At 40.4% G+C, this 23,863-nt stretch overlaps 1 protein-coding gene across 1 annotated transcript in view; it reads right to left on the bottom strand.

The window, feature by feature from the left end:
- Positions 1-1,213: 1,213 nt before the first annotated feature.
- Positions 1,214-23,863, bottom strand: part of LOC123970855 (epidermal growth factor receptor substrate 15-like 1) — a 31,966-nt gene continuing 9,316 nt past the window's right edge. The window contains exons 4-18 of the mRNA XM_046049213.1: positions 23,307-23,420; positions 23,014-23,082; positions 20,687-20,812; positions 20,473-20,532; positions 18,023-18,265; positions 15,247-15,404; positions 14,321-14,477; positions 13,524-13,586; positions 11,156-11,241; positions 6,669-6,741; positions 6,381-6,542; positions 5,815-6,012; positions 5,071-5,250; positions 1,951-2,056; positions 1,214-1,657 (exon numbers count right to left, since the gene is read on the bottom strand). Coding sequence (XP_045905169.1) covers positions 1,518-1,657; positions 1,951-2,056; positions 5,071-5,250; positions 5,815-6,012; positions 6,381-6,542; positions 6,669-6,741; positions 11,156-11,241; positions 13,524-13,586; positions 14,321-14,477; positions 15,247-15,404; positions 18,023-18,265; positions 20,473-20,532; positions 20,687-20,812; positions 23,014-23,082; positions 23,307-23,420 — 1,935 coding nt within the window. The 3' untranslated portion in view covers positions 1,214-1,517. The remainder of the gene's footprint in view (positions 1,658-1,950; positions 2,057-5,070; positions 5,251-5,814; positions 6,013-6,380; positions 6,543-6,668; positions 6,742-11,155; positions 11,242-13,523; positions 13,587-14,320; positions 14,478-15,246; positions 15,405-18,022; positions 18,266-20,472; positions 20,533-20,686; positions 20,813-23,013; positions 23,083-23,306; positions 23,421-23,863) is intronic.

The raw sequence follows: 23,863 nt of genomic DNA, 5'->3' as shown, positions 1-23,863 counted from the left end.
AAAATTCTATTGATCACTTTTAAAGCTCTTCATGGCCTCTCGCCTTGTTATATTTCTGAACTTTTAGTCCCATACACACCAGCACGTACCTTGAGATCCTCGGGCAGAGGTCTGTTGTCTGTTCCAGAGTCTCGACTGAAAACTAAAGGGGACAGAGCGTTTGCTGTCAGGGCCCCGAGGCTCTGGAACAGCCTGCCCGAGGAAATCAGGTCGGCTGAGTCAGTGAACTCTTTTAAGTCCCTTCTTAAAACATACTTTTATAGGAGAGCTTTTCCCGATCTTATTTGACTTTATTTTATCCCTTTTATTTTATTGTATTTTACTAATTTTATATTTATCTTAAATGTGTATTTTAGTCTTTTCAATGTTTTCATGCTTTTATCTGTATTGTTTTTGTATTATTGTCTCTTGGGTATTATTGTCTTTACACTTGTTAAAGCACTTTGTAACTTGTTTTTGAAAAGTGCTCTACAAATAAAGATTATTATTATTATTATTATTATTACGCAGGAGTATTGCAATCATAACAACACAAGGTATTCAGTCAGTGCTCTTCTACAGAATCAAAAGAACGATTATGATAAGAGGCACCCTGCAGGTCATGAACCGGGCAAGAATTACAAATATCAGTCAGTGCTTTCTCCTTCACACCCAGCATCAGATTCCACTGAGGTCTGACATAAATGTTCTGCTGAATGAAATGGATGCAGTTAAAATGGGTATTCACTTTGGATTACCAGACAAATCAGATGCATGAACAAAGAAATGGATGGTTTCACACAGAAAACCCAAGCAACGGCATGGCCAAAACAAGCATTACTGGGCTGCATACTGTGGAGTAGAGCAGGACTGTGGCTGATTATAAAGGCTGATTTCTATCACCGATCTCCATCTACTAAGTAGAGAAGTGAAACTCCACAATATCACTGAAGGGGGAAGTGTGACAGAAGTCACAGTTGCACACACTGCCGTTTCACACATGTAGAGGGACATCAACAAAAGACAATGCTGCCACTACCAGCACAGGCCATTCTTGCACGTGTGTAGGGCCATTATTTGAGGGTTAAATATAAAAGGTTCAAGGTTAATTCCTTTATAATAATACAACACAGGGTTGTACAACCAAATACAAGCTGTTGTCCCTTCATGCTACACACCATAAAAAAAACAAACAGATTCTTTCTTTCATTCATTTAAGGAGATTTGTAAAGATACATGCTTTGTTTTATGTAAAAGCACAACATGTTTAAAGAGGTGGAGGACAAACTGATAGAGCAGATTCACAATATTTGTATAATGAACAATATACACACACATTATAATTTCACACCAAATCCTGTTTTCTGAAATTCCTATATTGTATATGTGCACTAAACCCCATTCAAAATAGCTGTAGCAGGAATACAGCAGTCGACACTGTAACTGTTTTGTTTATATGTGAACATATAATCTCAACCCAAGGTCCACTCCCCAGCTTTACTTTGTCCCACCAAGTGACCAGGCTGATCCAATTCAACTTAACCGATTTTTGTTGTGAATTTTACTAGACTTCCTGCGGTGACCAGATTAAGGCAATGTAACTGAGCTCCTTTCCCCAAATAAATACCTGTGGATGCTGATGGCTGCTTTGCAAAAGGATCGTTTTGGAAAGGGTCACCTACAGGTGAGGAATCCAGCAGAGAGGGAAGAGTAGGAGGAAAACAAAGAGGAGAGGAAGACAGAGAAGACAGTCAGAGATCAACTAAAGCTAAACAAGAAATCCAAAGATCAACAGAGCAGTAAACACAGGCAACTAAGAGCAGAGAGGAGATGCATCATGTGTGAAAAATGAGTGGATGAGGAAGAAGGAGAGGAGAATAAGTGGATCACAGAGGACAGTTGAAGAAAAGAAGAATATATATCGTGAGGAAAAGAGGCAGAGGAAAGAGTGAAGGTAAAGGGGCTGGTAACCTCTGAATGGGTCTGTTTTGAAGGGATCTTCAGAGTTGAAGGGGTCAGCGTGAACATCCTGAGGCTGGCTGTTGAACACAGACGGTTTCACTTTGAATGGATCCTCCTATAGTAAGGAGAAAGTGACAGAGGAAGCTTTTAATTTAATGTATTTAGGTGTTCCAAGTGGCGGTCACACAGCCTTAGCATACACATGCATATACACACACGCACAAAACCCTTCCTTTCCTGTACACCTAACTACATCAGCTGTAGGTGTATTACAGCTTGGGTCTTATTTTGGTAGATTTATACATACAGAGTTTCATTACATATTTTGCTGAATAGGTGTATAAACCTAATAAACTGTCAACTGTGTAGGCCTTTAAGTAAATACACTCTTAAAAGGCATCAATTAACATGATATCCATAACACAATATCAAATAAACAATATGGGTGTTGCGGTTTGTGTTCTTCAAAAATGAATTTGAACTGTGAGCAACTGCATTCTTCTTTCTTTTGACAATATATTAACAGTGAATGTTGGCTGCATTTAGCTCAGTATTCTAGTGAGACCTCAGCTATACCAAGACCATCTCCACATCCGCCTGCTGGACTGGCAGCTCCAACCCTTTTTCTCTAATCGCTTATGTATATTTTGTGATTTTTGTGCATCTTATTCCATCTCTTTTTCATTTTATTTATTTACATATTTATTTTTTCTTCAGCTATGCTTGAATATGTGGAGCTGTATATGACACACTATATGTCCTGTATCATTTAACTCTTGTACAATGAGGGATTATTGGCGACATGTTAAGTGCTCTCACTTTCAATCAGACCTCCAAATAAAGTGGTTTAGGTCATCTGTGTTAGGAATGTGGTTTTGTGTTCATGTTTCCTGTTTAAATCTGTTTTTGGTTCTGTGTATTCTGTGTAGCCTTGTTCATTATTATTCATCTGCATCCTTAAGTTACTTAGTATCTGTCTTGTCTCGTGTCTTAGTTCTTAGTCCTGTACATTAGTTCATGTCTTTAGTGTTTACTCCTGGTCTTGTGTTCTGTTTAGCCTTGTGTGTTCCTGTGAACCTTACTTCCTGTTTTATTTTGGTAACCCTCTGTACCTGGTGTCCTTGTCTAGCTTTGTTTGACTACCTGATGTATCTCACCTGTGTTGCTCCCGCCCCGCTCGTTAGTCCCTGTGTATATGTATGCCTGCTTGTGTCTCCAGTCTTTGTCACGTCCTTGTGTGTGCGTCTTATTGAGTGTTCCGCCTTGTGTTCTGGATTTCCCTGTGTTTTTTGGATCGCCTTGTGTTTCCTGGATTACCTTTGTTTGGACTTTTGCCCTGAGCTCCAAGTAAGCCTGTTTCAGTTGAGTTTGAGTTAATAAAGGCCTCTTGTTTGAACTGCATCCTCCTCTCGCCTTGCCATTGTCTGCGTTTGGGTCCTCCCCCCAGTCTGCACTCAGCCACCCCCGTGACAATCTGTCTATATAACCTATTCTAAGACTGCTCTCATCTCTTGCCCCACCTGCATTTATTGCAGTAATGTCCCTGCGTTCCCAGATCTGAGCAGTCAACTTGGCAAATACAATGTTATCATAACCAATAGAAACTACTATAAATATGACATCCAAATTTTAATAAACCACAACTATGCTTTAATAATCTCCCACTCAGCTAGAAGTGCAGGAATCAACCTCAAGAGCTACTTTTGTAAGTGGCTAGGGAGAGCAAAACCTGGCCTTATTACACCACATGACGGTGCACATACACACACCTAACCCCTTCCCCCAAGACTGAATTTCAATTTAAAACACTGAAGGAATTTTCTTTTTTCGCAGTTTGCCCTACTCTGTATGCACTGTTCTACTCAAAGAGTCAAAGCCTTCTGAAGAAGCAGACCATCTCTGGACCAAGGTTATTAGCGTTAACAAAAACAAACAAAATAACAAAAACTAGGTGTGAAAAACACTGCTGTTAAACGAAATAAAAATAAAAAACAAGGCTTTCCAAAAACGATAACAAACTGTATTGTGGGTTTGCAAAACTAACTAAAATTAGTAAATATCCTTAGTTTTCATCTTTGTCAATTTATTTCATAAGGCCAAAGCCTACATAAGCCTATATTTTTGGTGAATATGAAGCCGGGTGGAACTGACATTGCAGGGCAGTTGGTCTTGGTCTTGTTAGAGAGCCGCGGGTGTATTATGCTTTAGTCCTCCGCATGAAAAGCTGGCACGCTGCCTGCCGAGTGGCTGTCTTGCCACAATGTGAAGGTCACATTTTAATTAGAATTGGTGTTCTTGCGTACCAAGTGGTGTAACGCTGTCACCAGGAGAGCCGGGGTCAGAGCGGCCTCTGGCCACAGAGTAGCAGGTGGTGGACTGCTGTTTTTTAAGTATTCTCATGTAACATTAGGGGTAACTTAGTCGGGAAGACCCAAGTAGGGGTCGGCTGCGTAGCTGGTGGGGTTTGAACATGTTTTCTAATACAATTGTACAAAATACTATACATGTACATGTGTTTACAACTGTAAAGAGTTAACTGTTAATGTTAATGTCTATGTTTTGTTTGGCCTGCAGGTAGTGAGTCACTGTCTTGGTGGTTTTCTATTCCGGTGGTCTGGCTTAGAGCTCATCCTGCATGTGGGAAGAACTTGTCCCTAGTACACTGACTGCGAGCTCTCGGTGTGCTGGGTTAACATGTTGCCTGGTCATTATATTTACTGCTTGTCAGCTAGTGTGTGTTTTATGGGCTCATTGATTTCTCAGCCAAACTGTCTCTTTGTGCTTCACCTTGTTTTAATGCCTCTTTTTTGATTAATAAAGGTTTAGATTTTCAATATAACTGCTTTCCCTTAACATTATTTTTAGTTTGTAATAAATTGTTAAATTTTTGGCACACCCATAATGATTCCTACTGTTTGGATCACATGCTTATGCGAAGAGCTGAAAGGGGAAAAAACTAAAGAAGTTGCTGCTGCCAGAAAGTGCGATGACATCAGTTTCCTTTCTGCTAGCTCAACTGTTAATTTACGTAAATGCATTCTAGCCTGTTGAAAACGTGTCAGTAAGAGGCCCTCATGTCCAGAATTCAAATATGTTATAAGCCACATACGTTCCAGTAGAGATCCTGACCTGTGCTGCTCTCACCATGGCTGGGAATCCTCCATTCTCTCTGTCGCTGAAGCCCTCGCTCATGTCAGCCAGGTTGGTCATACTGCCTCCATGGGTTCCATTCAAGGTGCTGTTGTACTGCTCAATGTTTTTAGACACTTCCTGTTGGCTGTCCTGAATCTGAGACAACTTACTACGAGCCTGCAGGATACACACATACAAAGTGTTCAGCAATGGGGTTTTATGAATCATTTTGAAAAAAGTTCTAAATGGACTATGTCATGAAAACCAACATTCCCGGAAGCAGAAAGACCGGAAATTATCACAGGGGAGCATTAGGAAATGATCAAATGCCGGCTCCTCATCTCTCCACGTGACCTTCTGACTGGAGGAGGGAGCAGGGGCAGAGCATACACTTCAGTCGTGTGGTTGTTACATTTAGAAGAATAGAATCCTTTCAGGCTATATTGATAACATCATGAATGGCGACTATATAATGCACAAATCACACTTCGTGTGTCCAAAGTCAAACTGTGTATGCAAGTTGCAGGTGGTTAAGTGGTGTGTGTAAGTAAGTGGCACCACAGCAGCTGAGGCTAAATGAAACCCACACACACAGCTAAATATATAGTGTTCCAGTTCCTCTAGTGGAACAGGGGGACCAATTACTGACTACAGTGGTCATAAAGAAGTAGATTCTACAGTGCAATGCTGCCCCCTGTTGACACTTTTCAGACACACAAACACATAGGCCGTTTTTCCTACCTGGTTGATCTCATCCTGCGTGGCCTTCAGTGACTTGATGATGGTCTCCAGTTGGATCTTGCCAGCAGCTAGGCTCTGCTCCAGCTGGTTCTCCTCCTGCTGCAGCCGGCCCAGGTCGGCCTTTGCCCGGCTCAACTCTTCCTCCTGGCTCTGCAAGTCTGACTCCTGGGAGTGTATCTGACTCTGGAGGGTCGAGATCTGGAGGCAGAGGAAAATTAAGGAATGAGAATGGGGTCTAAAATAAAACACCTGCCAAGTTATACTGGCCCTTGAAATCCATTCTGCACAAGCTGGTAATTTACTGAACCATAGGATTGATGGTATGACAGTTGATATTTTTCTTTCTTCACTTCTTCCCTTTGACACAATCTCAGTTGTCCCTAAGTGATTCTGGCATTTAGCTGAACATTAAAATAAGCCCCAATTCCAAAGTCACCAACTTTAATTAAAACACATTATAGATGACATGTTATTATTTATGGTTCTGCGGAAGCTGTGGCAAAACTATCGAATGTGTCTTGTTTTCAGTAACCCCCACATGCCCCAGTCCTTCGTCTCTTCCTCACCATCTGAGACTCTTCCTGGCACTTCATCCGGACTTCATTCAGCATGTCCTCTAATTTATGTTTCTGCTGGTCCATCTCCTCTAGGCGGTCCTGGGCATCTTGTTTCTGGGCCTCCAGTTCCTGCAGGCTGGCAGTCTCTCTGTCCAGGTCATTCTGCATCTCCTTATGCAAATACAGTATATTTAAGGAACCTATGAGTGCCAATCAAGTATCACGTTGTGTGTCCACCACATAATAAAACAAGTGTTTGTACTGCAGCTGAATAACCAGTGAACAAGCTGCCCTCACCTGCACCTCTGCACTCTTATGTCTGATGGCCTCTTCTGTCTCCCTGATGTCCTGTTCAAGAGTGTACTTCTCCCTGACACACACACACACACACACACACACACACACACACACACAGAAGCATAATTATATCTAGAAAAAAAGAATAAAATAACTACCCCTTCGGTGTACACACATTGACACGTCAGAGTAACATGACACAGGGCTGGGATTCCATCAAATCCACAATGTCACAGATAAATAAATAAAAAATCACTACACCCTCCAAGTAAAACTGCTAACTGACTCAGTGTAAGATCCCATAAAGAAATGAATGACTTTCTAAATTATTTAAAATTATTCAAATGAACAATCAAATACTTATTGATCTTATTAATTAATTCCAAGTGTAACTGCAAATGGCTAGAATACATAACATGGGTATTTCAAACACTGTCCACATTTTGATTTGTAGAAAAATTGTTCATTCAAAATCATGACAAAAGCATAAAACATATTTTTATAACTGGCACTGCGTCTGATTCCACATATTTACTCTATGGGCTGAATCTGTGCCCTTTGAAATAAAAAGCATTTGATTCCAACAGCAGTTTTTGACCACTGGTTGTCAGTCTGTCTGCAAGTCTGTCTTAAAGCAACAGCTAGGCGCCCATATGCTTGCTGTAATCATTTCTCCTGCTCTTCCAGGCCATTAAAAGATTTCTACTTAAGTGATGCGGGACAAAGTTCTCCTGCAGAAAACTACATTCCACTGTTCTAAACTTCATCTGAACTTGATATGAGCAAAAGAGGAGTGATAGTAACACAAAGAGAGAATTGTGTACTAAAAAAAATTAAACTCACTGAAAAAGACATTCACTTGCTTTGTCTAACAGACACTGCTGAAGTGGCATATTAGCTTTAGATAAATACAACAGATATTTTTTCACAGAATAAGGACTGTGGATTTTGTCCTCCATCCAAATTATTTTAGAACACAGCAGCTCTTTGAGGTCAATGAAGGACACACTATTTTCAATAAATTCCAATCTGGCCTTCGTCACCAATAGAGCACAGATATAGCACTACTACTACTGCTCAACATTCTGTCCTGGTCCTGCTTGATTTAACTGCTGCATTTGATACTATGACTCTTAAACAGGGCAAACGGTAGCAGATCAGAACGAGGCTTCTCATTATGACAAATGCTAGTTCAGTCTGTTTTCATAAAATCAAACCAGTTTAAGCTTGTACGGTGGACCGGATCAGCAGAAGCGGAGGCCGGCCCAACATTATTATATTTTCAGTTAAGCCAAAAAACATGGGAAGTACTCGTACCCTCCACAAATGCCTGGCTACTATTAAGGAATGAATGTCACGACGACTGCACCTAATGATTATTTCTCAAATCGATTAATCTAAAAACAAATGTACTGATTATTCTGAAGATCATTTTTATTACATCTGTTACTATAACAATGCAAAAGTAATATCAAAAACATTATTTTATTCAATCGTCCTGAAAAAGTGACACCTCAAGAAGCACAGAATAATGATAATAGTGGAATATATTTAAATGAGTTACAGACCCTTCTCGGCAGCTCCCCGATAAGAAAAATCCTGGACCTCAAATTCACAGACAGACACAGATTAATATAAACACTGTGTGTCAGCCCTTTCCTGAACTGCAAAAGAAGTTGACTTAACACTTTAAATGATTTATTTCATCACTGGAGTAATATGCAGTAAGATAATCACTGGCAAATATATTTCGCGCTGCTTCAAGTGTTGTGCACAGCAGATTTGCTGCTGTGATAAGCCATTTCCAATTCACAGAGCTCTCACAGCACCACTTTGTTGGGTCTCTGCGTAAAATACTCCCAAACTCTAGATGGTCATAGGGGAGTTTTTCAGCTGCAGCTTGTTCTCTGGGGGAATCCCTGCTAAGACCAGGTGCAGTGACGCACCAACGCATGTTATGCAAATCAACATATTTCCATAATCGATAATAATAATACGATTACTGAATCGCTCCAGCCCTAAATGTCACTTAACTTCTTATTGGTCCTAATAAGTTTGTCTTTGATGGGATCTGCTTTTCCAACTTTGAAACCCAAAAGAACCCTACCCTAATTTTTTCATGCCTAAACTAAAGTTTTTTTTCTCTTGTTTCTCCTGCAGCCAGGCTGTTAACCACAACAAACTGTAGATCCCACATCACACCAATCCTTGCATTAGGTCAGCGGAGTCTTCTGTATCTGTTAGTATATAGTATCTGGCTAGTATGAAAAGGAGGAATGATTACAGTAAGCAAAATCTGTTCCAATGTTCATATGGGTAGCTGTCTGACTATTACTTTAAGACGGACTTGAAAAATTGTGAAGCTATCCTTTAACTATCTCTGCATCTTGACAGGCATCAAGATGATAAAAATGAACTAATCTGAATGTATGAGAAGCCTTCTGATAATTTCTATGTAAAAAAAAGTAGTAGGTGGAGTCGCTGCTCATCTCTGAGTGTCACAGTCGATTTGACATAATGCCAGTTCATATATATTCAGTAGCTGGTGTGTTTACCTGAGAGTACTCCACTGGGTAAAGGCAAGAGTGCTGACGCAGCATGGAGAATAAGTAGTGAACAAACAAAAATTTTATAAAATGCACACATCAAAAGGAAAAGTGGACGGTTGGCTGGGTGGCTTGACAGATGGATGGAAGAAGGAAGAAAGCAGCAGGATGAGACAAAGCTAAGATGAACAATAAAGCTCATCCACATCTGATGCATGTGGGTGCATTTTAACACAAAAGCAGTTGGGCAGTATATAGCTCAGACTATTACAGGGTTAGCTTGGGTTGCAGGTAAACCCTGCTGCTGTTCAAAACAGCTGTGTCTTCAATCTTTGCATATCAACATCCTTTTGTAAGGGACACTTAAATACATGAGCCTAAAGTGAAACAGAAACTGAGGGCCTGTGTCAATCCCCACACTCGTGGTAGTCTAGTGTCCACATGTCTGAATGCCTGGTAAATGATGTTAGTACACGGCTGAACTGAGCTCAGATGCTTGGCTGATTTGATTTCTACATGAAAAACTAAAAAGGATGAAAATACAGCATTACAATAAAATCAAATGACATTTGGGGGCTGAAGAAAAGGCAAAAGGAGCTGTGTCAACTTTTTGGGCTTTAAAAGTTTTAGACATTCAAGGGAAGCCTTCCTTTTATAAATGTCATGACAATGATGTAAATTTAAAAAGCAACTGTTTCCACCAATAAAACACCCTGTCTGAAGGTTTTTATCTTGTGAAGACTTGTATGTATGTGTTCATAAAGGTAAGTGCTTTCTTTGTAAACCAAAGGAAGCTTCTACCTAAAGCTAGGTACACGAAGTAAACTGAGCAAGGACACAACTGGGAGAGTATCATAGTTTGGTCCATGAACGTCTGGATAGGGCCTGGTTTCAGTGATATTTCAGGCTGACTGTGGGGCAGCTTCACTGTTCTGATCGGCAGATTGGCCTCTGTGGGGCACATTTCTCCAAAAGTTTATTCTGTTTCAACTTTTCCACCACAGTTCACTGGGCATCCCCTGCAGCCCCATACCGCTGCAGCCTAAACCAAATAAAGTCAAATGAATGGGAGGAGATTCTTTTTCACAGCAGCCCCTGATTTGGTCTGAATGGGCCCTAAGGCTGAGTCCAGCCACCCTATGTCCAGAGCCTTCAGTATTTCTGCAAATCTTACCCACACCTGCTACTTTGCCGCTAAGGAGGCCTCCACAGATAATGTGTTGGGTTCAGGAGTTCCTCAAAGTACTCTTTCCACCAGGTGTCTGCCTCTGCAGACTGCTGAACACAGTCTGAGCTAGGCCCTGTTTTCACGGTTTCCCAGAACTTCCTTGAGGCCAACTGAAAGTCCTTTTCGAAAGCCTCCCGCAACCAGGTTTTTGCACCGAAGGTGCAGCCCTTCTGGCCTCCCTGTGACTCCTCCTTCAGCAGACCCCTGGGCCAACCAAGCCAGCGGAAACCAGACTGTTCTTAGACTGTCGCCACGACAGGCAACAACGACCTTCTGACCACAACTCTTTCAAAGCCTTTGAGCAGGCTTTGAACTGGGGCCCACTCGGATTCCATGATCCCAACCTCACCAAGGATGCATGCCAAATATTACTGGAGGTGGGAGTTAAAGGTCTGTCTGACAGTCTCTCCTACCATCTGACAGCTCTGCATCTATCTTCATATAGCCACAGATCTGATGATCTGATAACTAACAGCAGAGCTAAATTCAAACTCAAAGCTGTATCTTGTTAATGTTGAGCCAATTACTACTTATGTAAAACATTTCAAATGGCTACATGGTTGATATTGTTGTTATTACTTATGCTGGTAAACAGTTTTGATGCACCTTAATCTTTATTTATATTATACAGCTTTAAATAATGTTAAAGTAAAGGCGGTTTAAACTCAGTGCTGTCATGTTACTTTTGTGCAACAAGTGATATGGTTTGTTACCTCTGCAGCTGGGCTATCTCCTGGCTGATGTCATCCAATTCTTTGATGCCAGTGAACTCCCCTGAACCCACTGAACTAGAGCTGTCCTGTAGAGAGGGAGACAGACAGACAGAGAGGGGAGGAAGGAAGAAAAAACGGAGAGGTTGGCAAAATAAAACATATTTGTTGGCGAAAGTGGGATGATGAAATGGTACCAACTGAGCCTTGGCAGACCAGGCCAAAGGAAGAGGCAGAGGAAAAGAGAGGATAGGAGAAAAAACGCGCTCAATATAAGGAGCAGCACAGAGGAGGAATCAGTAGGTGGGGGCTGGGTCAGTCACCAACATGTGGGGGGATGTTACCACCGCTGGCCAACTGCCAAGGAGAGGAAAGATTCAGGATTTTGCAATTTTATGATGAATATTCCAGTGTTTCCCATTCATAGATTTATTTGTGGCAGCTCGCCATGATATCAATGCTGACAGTTACATATTGATTTTCGATTTTTTTTTCTATTTAAAATGGGTAAAATGATAGAGCTGCGAGCAGCACATAGATTTGCTCAGCCCCCCTATCGCTCGCTTGCTCCCTCTCACATTGACAACGGAGCGGTCTGTGAACAGCTCCTCCTCTTCGTGCACAATCTGAATCATAACACGATCATGCGCTGGAATAAGGATTGTTGCCGGTTTTTCCACAAAGAGAAGTTCCTGAATCAATCCGGAGTTGACTGGTTAGTGTCATGAACACTGCTGCACAACTAATGCATTCAAGTTAACTCTGATAAGTTAGTCTATCTGTTCTTAACACAACGCTGTCAGTCTTGGACACCCACTTTCAAATAAGTTATAAGCAAGCATGTAAGAAGCCTAGCTAAGAAGGATAGATATGCTTACGTTAGAATACAGCTGGGTCGTCGAGGTCAGCACGCTGCACACAGCTGGTAATCAATATTGACTGCTAGTGCAATAAACTGCTTCCCCACCCACGCCACAGATACCTTGTTATTCTATGGGAAACACTGTATTCAGTGGAAGTCACTGGAAGTGACAACATTCAAAACGTTTTCAAGAAGGTGGTTTACAACAAATTAGGGCAGGATTTTAGTACTGGAAGCTTCTACAGATTATTTAATCGATGCATCGTTTAAGAATAGGGGTGTGACAATAAATCGATACAGCAATATAGCGTTATATCATACATAATATTAATGAAAAACAGCGCTTCTGCAGTTAGCTCAATGCTAACAAATAATGGGAATCTCCATTGAAGTGCTAACGGATATTACCATCGCGATCGCGAAAATATAATCATTAACATAAACTTCACATTTTCCTTCACATGCTGAACATCCTGAGTGACCTACTGTGCAAATACTTAAAGTACATGTTTCCTGAGCTCTGTGTGAAATAAAAAAGAGCAGCTAATTTCACTGTCTTGATCTGCTACTCTACTGCTTCTGCACTCTCAGGTCAACAGTCAATAATGATTTTAGTTAAATGCTAAAGTTGCTCTTACTGTTACCTTGTCTGTGGTCCGTTCCTTGGACTTGAGGTGTAATAAATGTCTGTGTAAAACAGTGCGCTGTATAGTTGTATGGATTAAATGAAGATGCAAAGAATTTTCGTCGATGCATTTTAGTAATCGATTTAATCGTTTAATCGTTTCAGCACTACAACAGATGTCCAGTACTGGGTTCACAAGCATTTGTTGGTGAGACACTTTTTGAAAATAATAAACTAAACAAGTTTGTTTCTTTATTAAACATGAGTACTGACTTATCAGAAGCACACATTTTGCTTTTGCTTTGATTGATTTAACATTTTATACCAGGGCAAATTCTTTCTGTGAGTGCAGCCACTTTATCAAAAACACTTTACGCTTTAAAAGAAACCTGATTGCCAAATGAAAATGATCTTGAATCTTCCCTTGATCATCAGACAGTTGACCGGTTGAGACAATGTCACGGCACTGTACTGGAATATAGAGAAAAGTGTTGCAAATGCTTTCAAGTAATCAGCCTGAACACCTAGCCACTGAAAGCATTCATATGTTAATACACTGTAGGTCCATGTTACCTACCCACAACTTGAACATTATAGCCTGAGAGAGTAGGAAGAGGGGAAAGGTGGAAACAGCAGCAGTAAAAGAGTTAGGATGAGAGAGAAAAACAGTGGGCAGTAGATCTTTGATTTACCTCTTCCCAAATTTTCCATTTTAATGTTTGTTTTCAAGTTCTCTTCCACCAAATAAGCAGATTTGGCAAATTGGGAAGTACAGCTCAAAAAACAGGATGTATAGCAGACATATCTGTATACCTTTATGCCCAAATATGCAAAGAGCAGGAGAAAGAAGAGTGGAGGAGGGAAGAAAAGAAGTATTGACTCACCCGTCTCATCTCAGACAGAGCAGCCATCTCTGATCCCACTGGGGTCATATATCCTGACATACTCTGTGGCCAGAGAGAAATGACTTAGTTACTGACAATGAAATAGCAACAGTTATAACACCCCACGTCAAAAGAGACACTTTTGCTTTTAAAACATTTTGAAAAAAGTCCTGAGTGCTAAGCAAGTTCCTTGTTCTTTTCCTGTTACCAAATATTAGTATTGTGCCACGCTTTAATGTGAAGGTAAAAAGTTAACAATAAAGGGCGTGCGCGTGATGTCACAGTACGCGGAAGTCAGGAAGGTACGCTCACCGAGTGGCAGAAAGACGAGCGGCGACGATAACACAAACAACACATCTAAAATGGGGAAGAGCTGGACCGCTGGTTCTTTGGTAAGCAGTAAAGATCACTGTCGACTCCAGCTGCCTTTAATTTGAGCAAATAATCACTTGCTTTACTCCTGGATTGCTAAACGCAGCCATGGTAACGGATGTTTTGTCACTCAGACCAGCGTGTTCTGGAGGGAAGTGACGTCAACGCATACCCTCTGTAATATAATCTACCAGCTAATGTCAGTATGTTTGTACACCCAATATGGAAAAAGTTACATTAACCTTTCTATGGAGCCCTGAATAAGAGGGGAATCTTTCTGAAACTTTGCATCTTGCTGTCTCATTGCAGCTTTTTTACACATAAAACTTTACAGAAAATAAACAAATGCAGGATTTGAACCCTAATTGTCATTTGATTCCATTTATCACAAAGGTGGATCACATTTCAGAGTGTGTTGGACCTACTGGTACAGGAGTGCCTCTCTCAGAGGGGGGGATCATGTCAGCAGTCAGGGCCTGTGGAGGGTCGATGCCCTTGCTGACTTTCTGCTGGATGAGATGCATGGCGAGGGCAAACTGCTCCCTGGTCAGCTTGCCTATCTGCCTTGTGTCTGCCAGAGCCCTGCAGGGAAAACCAGTCAGTCAACATTACAGACACATTAGGTTAACTCAGTTATTCTGAGCAGACTGGCCACACTGTTGAGCAGACCATGACAAACACAAATCTAAAGAAAAAGAAGCATAAACAGCTGAATCAGGCAGGTAGCTTGTCAGACAGGATTTCCAGTCTTAAAACATGTTACACACCTAAAGACAGACAAAGTATCAACTGATGCTTACTTTTATTGAGTATCCAGCATAAAAGCAATCAAAGGAATGGGGACCAGTTTATCCTAACTTGTTTGTTCAAAGCCACCTTTGACAAATGTTTTGGTCTGAGTTCATATTGTATTTCCTGAGTGATAGACCAGAACAACGTGGGTTCTCGAATGTCCAAAAGCCAACAACTAACTTCTTGTACTAACTATCTTGACAAGCTGTGCCTAAGAACAGAGATGTTTGATACAAAACATATATTCTGGCTTCTGTCATTTTAAGAACTGCCACTGGTTTGCTATCACATTTCCATTAGCACTTGATAAGCTGATAGTTGTGTTTAGGATGAGTGACATAAAATATGACAGGGTGTTAAATTGCACAGATCATCGAATTTAAAACAAACACTACCTTTGTTGTCATTATTGGTTTATACATGACTTTTAACCCATTAATAAAGCCGTTAGTTCCAATTTACAGTAAAACCCTTTATAAAGGCTGACTTGTTAGAAAGTGGTACCAAGCTAATCATAAGTCTAGCCATGAAAAAGAGTAGGACCCAGCTGAGTCCCTACCATATGTGGGCAAGGACATTCTGAGAAAGTCCAGACTGCATGAAGATCTCCTTCACTTCATGGCCGCTGACAAAACCGTCCAGATCGGCATCAGTCTTCAGGAAGATGTCGTCATAGCGACCACGGTCTGAGACTGGGACCACCCAGTTCACTGTATGCTGAGACAGAAACAGATACATATGTTGATGCTCATCAGACAGCATGGGGATTGCACAGGTGTGCCTTAGGCTGGCCATAATAAAAGGCCACTTAAAAATGTCATCATGAGCTGTGTGCAAAATGTGTGAGTGTTACAATACTATGGTTGAATGTTTCAGAATTGGTGTGTAAACCTGATGACAAAACTAGAGGTCGTATTTTTTTTAAACCTGCGACAAAATGTGTGACAAAAAATACGGACTTGGTGTGCACAAATCATTTTCCAGGATATTATGACAGATAAGGATCACACCCAGAGTAATAAACCTTACTGAAAGTCCGCAGAGCCCCCACTCTTTAGGAGAGACTAGCAGAGGGCTACTATAAACTACAGTTGTCAGTGTCTTATTGTAAAAAAGTAAAAAATATATATATATATATTTATAATGAGCCTCATCAATACTGATTACTCAAGTATCGTATTGATCGGCAGATTAATACGATACAGATTAGCCCTGCATTTCAGCCCGAGCCCCATTTGGGCCAATTTTCATGTCATAGCTCGCAAGCAGGCCAGGCATCAGGCCTGTATAAGGCTTCTCCTTTTTCTGTTTTAGACCGCCATTAATTAAAAGACACCATGAGTAGCTGGAGATAAAGGTAAAACAAAGAAAAAAAGACGATTTTCAACCGATCACACTGGCACACAATGACACAGTCTGCTCCCAGTGTGTGGGGTGTGTGCATGAACAGCAGCATGCCGGCGTTCTGTTATATGTAACAGTCTTTTTCTACGCTGCTGGTTGAGGACTATGTCGCAAAACTTTATTCAGTAGGCTATAAATGACTGAATGCGGAATGTTGTTGGATATTCTCTACATGATTATTGCGGGATCTCTGTATGAAAGCGTCTGTGCTTCCGGCTATAACATTAGGAGTCTCGTTTTTTGTTTGGGATTGGCCAAGGGCTGACCCCAAATAGTCGAATATTCTGATCCAACTGTCAATCTCACAGTGGAAGCTTCCCAGCGAAACAAGGATCATGCCATTTTGGCGATATGGGGGTGCTCAACGTCTGATTTTACATAGAACTACCAGGTATCTCCCGATAAGTTAATATACAGCCTATTACAATATACATTTCAACATTTAATGCTGCAAAGAAACATGTAAAAAGAATAAAACTTTCAATAAATGTTTTTGAAGTGCGTGAATAAATCCAAAATTGTAACCCTAACCCTGGGTCGTCAGTGCGCATGTGAAGGTGTAGCGTGTGTGTGTGTATGGTGGCGGAAGAGGAACGCTTGCTGAAGAGACTGACCCCCAGCTTCACTGGTGTTGTGCCGAGTTGATCACACCTCGCGGGACTTTCGGATAATTTATCACCGTTGATGAACCACACAAAGAATATTTTATCATTTTTAAATAGCCGGCTACTTGAAATAGGTCCATGAGGAACCGCGACGCGCATGCAGTTGTCGGCAGCACGGCATGCAGGCAAAACTCTGCACAAGACCGGTGAATGGCAGGCGAGAGAGAGAGAGAGAGAGGTAGAGAGAGAAGGTTCGCAATCGCCGCGCACAAAAACACACATGATTCGACTGTCAGTCAACTATAGGCAGGACTTGACGATTGTGATTCAACTATGTAAATCCTTAGTCGGGGACAGCCCTAGATTGACCATGTAAGTTACTGTGGTGAAGCCTTGATTTTTTTATGCATACTCAGGTGTAAGGTAAGACAACCTGCATGTTTTTATTATTAGCCTATTTGTTTAGAATGTAGGTCTATAGTCTGTTTTTCTACATGCTGTCGCGAGCAGCAGCTCTCACTCAGCCTGTTAAAAATGCCTTTTTACTGTGGTAGCGATATTACTCTACATGTTCAAACTCACATTGTGATCTGCTGATCTGTTTTATATCTATAGATTTTATTGTAGGCAAGTCAAGTGTTGATTTAAGAGGTAAATTGACGGCCTTGGTCGTCACTTTATAAAAAAACAACATTCATTAACTAAGAAAAAAAACGCTCCAAACATTTTTCTAACTAGCCTAACAAAGAAATAAGCTATAACAACTCTGCTACTAAGAAACAAATCTGAACTGTTCTAATGGCTGCAACAGTTGTAGTCTGTTGTGGAGGAGAGGAAAAAAAAAAAAAAACATGGGCTCCAGTTGGAGTAACAATTCTGATAAGCTGTTGAACACGGTCCGGGCTCGGACCTGAGCGTCTCGGGCCAGGGCTGGGCTAGGGCCCATATTTGAGGCCTGTGCAGGGCTCTACGGCAGTTGGCACTGTTTGTATGTGTTTGGTTTGTACTATATGTTATATGCAAATTACAGAATCTATCAAATGTTTATCCAAAAATGCAAATTCAGTTCTATCAAGAGTTATCTGACACTACCCACCTCCAGTGTGTCTCACCTGCACAGACTTAAGTATAGTGTAGTGTGTATTTATATTTAGTGCGAGTACATTAGTATATATGGTGTATGTTACCTGACCAAAAGTGATTTTGTGTGTGTACAACATTAGTGTAGTGTTTATTGTAGGATTCAAGTTCAGAGGATTAGTGTGTGTTGATTGATTAGGCTGTTTGTAAATGAGTGTACATTAGTGTGTGTGGAGTGTGTATTACCTGTCCTGACTTCAGCGTGTGTTTGGGCGACAGGCTGCCAGTGCTGTTGAGTGAGTTCATGCTGCCATGGGAGGGTGTGGAGCGCAGTGAGTCTTTTGGTGGTGGAGGGCTTGCTGGCAGTCCAGGCACTGAGCCGGCCACTGAGCCCAGACTCTTCTTTCTCTTAGACGGAGGGACAAGGACAGAGGGGAGGAGCGCAGGAACAGGCTCCTTCTCCAGTGCCCGGTACACCAGGTGCATGGCCTGGGAGAGCATATGTTGGTATTAACAAAACTATCTAGCTGCATATGCCGCTTTTATAGAAATTCATTATGTCCCAAACCTGTTATTTGCCCCGAGTCCAGACACAAGTTCTAATATTAATTATCTACAGGTAGTGACACTGATGTAACATTTATTTTATTTGTATTTTTGTTTATTAGCGTAAACCTGCAAAATGCATATTTAGATCAAAATAATGCAATTTAGCAATCACACTTTCTCATTGATGGTTCCGTATAATATTTTGTATTGTGTCAGCTACTCTGTGGTTCATTCAATCACAACACTGTGTAATGAGTGTTTTATTGGAGTGTTTACTGTAGGTTCAAAATTACATTCAAAACAGGAGCAACTCAATAAAGGATATAAAAATAATTTGGGCTGGAAGATATGGCTAAAAGTGTTATCAAAATAAAAAGTTTCGATATTGATAATTATCACGATAAATTTCAAATCGTTATTTCTTTCCAATTTAAAGGCCGATTTTTGCTCCTGAGTGAAAGTTAATTGTGGGTCAAAACATGGATCACTTCACAAATCTGAGGCAGAACATTCAGAAATATTATGATAAAATCTTTGTCAACAAATATGAGTAAAACTTCAGCTTTTTTCAGTCCAAACATCTTAATCAAAAATGTAGTCCTAATTCATTTATGATTAAAGTGAATAAAATCAAACATATATTGAATATTTATTATATTGTTATTGAAAATAAATATTTTGTGATAATTACTGTCATTGTTTTATTGTCCAGCCCTAATAATAATAATAATAATAATAATAATAATAATGCATCGATGCAACGATTTAACAATGTTTAAAAGGTCATCAACATGCTGCACTGAAGAGAAGCATATTGGATTCACACTCTAAACACAGAGCAGCTCTTTGGTCTTAATGAACAACTGTATGAGTAATGTTTCCTCGTATTTGTCATATTTCATGGTTGTTTGTACTTTTATCTTTGTAACAAAAAGACTTTGCAATTCTGCGATGTCAAAATAGCAACTATTAACGCAAATTCAACAAATCCCTGTGAATTCAGCACGACTTGCAATTTTGACCAGTCAGCACAAGTTTTCAGCAAATTTGACTCAACATAGCGGTTTCCCCCAAAATGTTGTCACACATCAGCATACACTGAACTTATCTTTTGGTAAAAAATTTTGGTGAAATTTGAGTGAAATTTGTGGGTTTATTTAAGTTAAAGCAACTACTGTTAGCAGGGTTGGGGAGTAACGGATTACATGTAACGGCGTTACGTAATCAGGATACAATAAAGTAACTATATTCCGTTACAGTACAGAAAATAAAGATGTAATCAGATTACAGGTACATTTTGAAAAACCAGGGATTACTCATAGGGATTACTTTAAGCAGAAAGTTTCCATGAAACAGAAAACACTGTGCTATTTGCCTCCGTATATGTTTTTTAAAATACAGTCTATGGTATGGTAGTACGGCCAGAGTAAGCTATTTGACCAGTGGTTGCACAGCTAACTGAGCTAATAACAGCAGCTAGTTAGCTGTTAACTAACTTCAGCAACAAGTAAAGCTATCTGTCCATCGGGAAACTCTGTGAATCACAGAGTTGAGGCACAGCAGCCGGGGCACATCAGAGAGAAAACTAGAAAAACATTTTCTCCATATTTCTAATATTTCTCCATCAAATATGATCCAGCCAAGGAAAATTTTAACTTCATGGGAATAGGAGATTTTGTTTTCTTGTGTTTCTCTTAAAATACACTGAGCAGAAAACACATCATTGATACTTCTCTTGTCTTTTTTTGCCTATTTGGCATTGAAGTAATCCAAAAGTAACTGAAGGTAATCAGATTACATTACTTTTATTTTACATTACTGATTACATTTTATAACAAGTAATTAGTAATTGTACCGGATTACATTTTTAAAGTAATCCTCCCAACCCTGACTGTTAGTATGGGAAACATACAGTACAAACCATGGGCGAAATAAAAACACGTGAGTCTGCACTGTGCTGTGGGCCGTTACACATTGCTTTATGTGTGAATGTGTATTTGTAAAGGAAAGGCCATCTCATGGGGACGCCCTACATTTGCTGGCTCTGTACCAAATAAAAGTGACCATTGAGTGTATATTTATGTGAGTACTCACAGGCTTTAAAGAATCAACACTACTATGGTGAAAATGCAGAAGATAACACTCACCACTGCGAACTCATCTTTGTCTAGATGGCCATCTTTATCGATGTCGCTCAGGTCCCAAACCTAACAGCAGGAAATACATGTGATGAGACCATTCTGATTTGTGGGGAAACACAACACACTTTGGTTTAGGCTTGAGTACTTTCATCTTCAATCACAGAACCAATAAGCCTAATTTAAGACCCAATGTTAAGAAACCAAAATCTGAAGTCAATACCTTCCCAAGAACATCCAGGGGGAGCTTGGAGTTGATTAGGACTGGTTTGACCTTTTCTCCTGATAGCAGGCCATTGACTGGAGCCAAACTTTCAAAAATCCCATCAAATTTGCTCTTCTCCTCAGGCTACAAAGGAAAGAAACATAGTTATCTAAGGCTGAAATGTTAGAGGCAGGCTCAGACAGTCTGCCTCTTTCTTCTGCTTATTCACAAACTGAATGGTTTACTAAACTACAATATTAAAGCCCAAACAATACTGGATTTTTGAGGCAGATGTCAATAATTATATTTTTTTATACATACTGTATATATACATATACACACACACACACACATACACATATACATACATATATACACACTACCGTTCAAAAGTTTGGGGTCACCCCGACAATTTCATGTTTACCATGATTATTATTATTCATCAAATGAGTTGCGAAATGGATAGAAAACATAGTCAAGACATTGACAAGGTTAGAAATACTGATTTTTATTTGAAAAAAATTAATTGTGTCCTTCAAACTTTGATTTTGTCAAAGAATCCTCCAATTGCAGCAATTAGAGCCTTGCAGACCTTTGGCATTCTAGTAGTCAATTTGCTGAGGTACTCTGAAAGAATTTCACCCCACGCTTCCTGAAGCACCTCCCACAAGTCGGATTGGCTTGATGGGTACTTCTTACGTACCTTACCCTCAATAGGGTTGAGATCTGGTGACTGCGCTGGCCACTCCATTACAGACAGAATACCAGCTGACTGCTTCTTCCCTAAATAGTTCTTCCATAGTTTGGAGGTGAGCTTTGGGTCATTGTCCTGTTGTAGGAGGAAACTGGCTCCAACCAAGCGCTGTCCACAGGGTATGGCATGGCGTTGCAAAATGGAGTGATAGCCTTCCTTATTCAAAATCCCTTTTACCTTGTACAAATCTCCCACTTTACCAGCACCAAAGCAGCCCCAGACCATCACGTTACCTCCACCATGCTTCACAGACAGCGTCAGGTACTCCTCCAGCATCTGTTCACTTGTTCTGCGTCTCAAAAATGTTCTTCTGTGTGATGCAGACACCTCAAACTTAGATTTAGAACACTTTTTTCCAATCTTCCTCTGTCCAATGTCTGTTCTTTTGCCCATCTTAATCTGTTCCTTTTATTGGCCAGTCTCAGATATGGCTTTTTCTTTGCCACTCTGCCTAGAAGGCCAGCATCCTGGAGTTGCCTCTTCACTGTGGACGTTGACTGTCGTGATTAGTCTTTGCCTCCTCCCCCTCCCTTGTGTTTTCTCAGTTTTCCCCTCCCTGCTGTTTCTGTCAGTCTTGTCTGTCTAGTCCTGTCAATGTGTGTGTGTGTGTAGGTGCATCTGGCGCTGGCTCATCGCCACCTGCAGCGTTCCACACCTGTGGATCATCACCATCAACTCCTGCAGTTAAATACTCTGGCTCAGCTTCCACTCTTCAAACGCCAGTTCGTTAGTTTACCTCCCGTGGTATATTGTTCCAGCCACTCTTCAAGTTTTGAGAATTGTTGTGATCTTGCCTAACGTCTTGTTTTCCATCTGTCACAGTTACTCCTGCGTACAGAGTCGCCGCCTGCCTGCCAGTCCGTCCGCCCTGACAGCGCTCCAGAAGGCCTTCATCGCATTCCGTCTGAGCCTAGAATCCCCCGCTTGCTCCCTAACCCTCTGGCCTTCCCTGTGCACTTTAATAAATCTTGCCTGCATTCTTGTTAACAGTCTTGTGTCCGCTTCTGAATCCTTTCAGTGTAACCTAACAGAGACTGGCGTTTCGTACCATTTAACGAAGCTGCCAGTTGAGGACCTGTGAGGCGTCTATTTCTCAAACTAGAGACTCTAGTGTACTTGTCCTCTTGCTCGGTTGTGCACCCGGGCCTCCCACTTCTCTGTCTGTTCTGGTTAGAGCCTGTTTGTGCTGTTCTCTGAAGGGAGTAGTGCACACCATTGTAGGACATCTTCAGTGTCTTGGCAATTTCTCGCATAGAATAGCCTTCATTTCTCTGAACAAGAACAGACTGTCGAGTTTCAAAAGGAAGTTTTTTTTTTTTTCTGGCCATTTTGAGAGTATAATCCAACCCACAAATGCTGATGCTCCAGATACTCAAATAGCTCATAGATTATATATATATATATATATATTATTATTCGGAGGGGTGTCGTAAAACTTTTGGCAATATAGTGTGTGTATATATACACACACACACACACACAATATCAATACACAGTCAGTACATTCTCCTTTTTCTTTCTGACCTAAAGTTAAACGCTATAATGAGTGCTTTATTCTACTGTGTGTTTATGTGTGTGTGTTCAAACACACCCTGACAGCCCAGTGTAATTCGCCGGAGGCAGATGCTGTGCTGCTTAGAGAGGGACTGCTGGTGTCCTTCTGAAATCAGACAAACAAAGGCTGTCATAGCACTGTCACAACATCCACACTGGATTCACACATCTTCTCTCATGCCGAAGTTTTGATTCAAGGTTTAACAATATAATACAATTAACACAAAAATGACAGTAATTGATTAAAAATTAATTTTATTCATATAAATGCCAATATTCTGAAGGAAAAAAAACAGTGGATTCGAGCTTTAATGATGAAGTCATACTCACAAACTTTGGGGGAGGGACTGTGAGATTGAGGCTTGACAGACTGACTTCCTGCCCGCTCTGAGCACAGGCCACCAGGCGCAGAGCTACGAAAAATCCCTGAGAGAAAAAACAACTCTTAATACATATTGTATTTACTGGAGATATTTATTTATTTGAACTAAATAAATAAAAAAAAATATATTATTTATATATATATATATATATATATATATATATATATATATATATATATATATATACATATACACATATATATACACACACATATACACACACACACACACACACACACACACACTTGGGAGAACAAGTATTTGATACACTGCTGATTTTGCAGGTTTTCCTACTTGCAAACATGTAGAGGTCTGTAATTTTTTATCATAGGTACACTTCAACCGTGAGAGACGGAATCTAAAACAAAAATCCAGAAAATCACATTATATGATTTTTAAATAATTAATTTGCATTTTACTGCATGACATAAGTATTTGATACATCAGAAAAGCAGAATTTAATATTTGGTACAGAAACCTTTGTTTGCAATTACAGAGATCATT

This window comes from Micropterus dolomieu, linkage group LG05 (assembly GCF_021292245.1).
Source record: "Micropterus dolomieu isolate WLL.071019.BEF.003 ecotype Adirondacks linkage group LG05, ASM2129224v1, whole genome shotgun sequence".
Classification (NCBI taxonomy): Eukaryota; Metazoa; Chordata; class Actinopteri; order Centrarchiformes; family Centrarchidae; genus Micropterus; species Micropterus dolomieu.
Note: the sequence above shows the minus strand (reverse complement) of the source record. Positions and strands in the feature narration are given on the sequence as shown.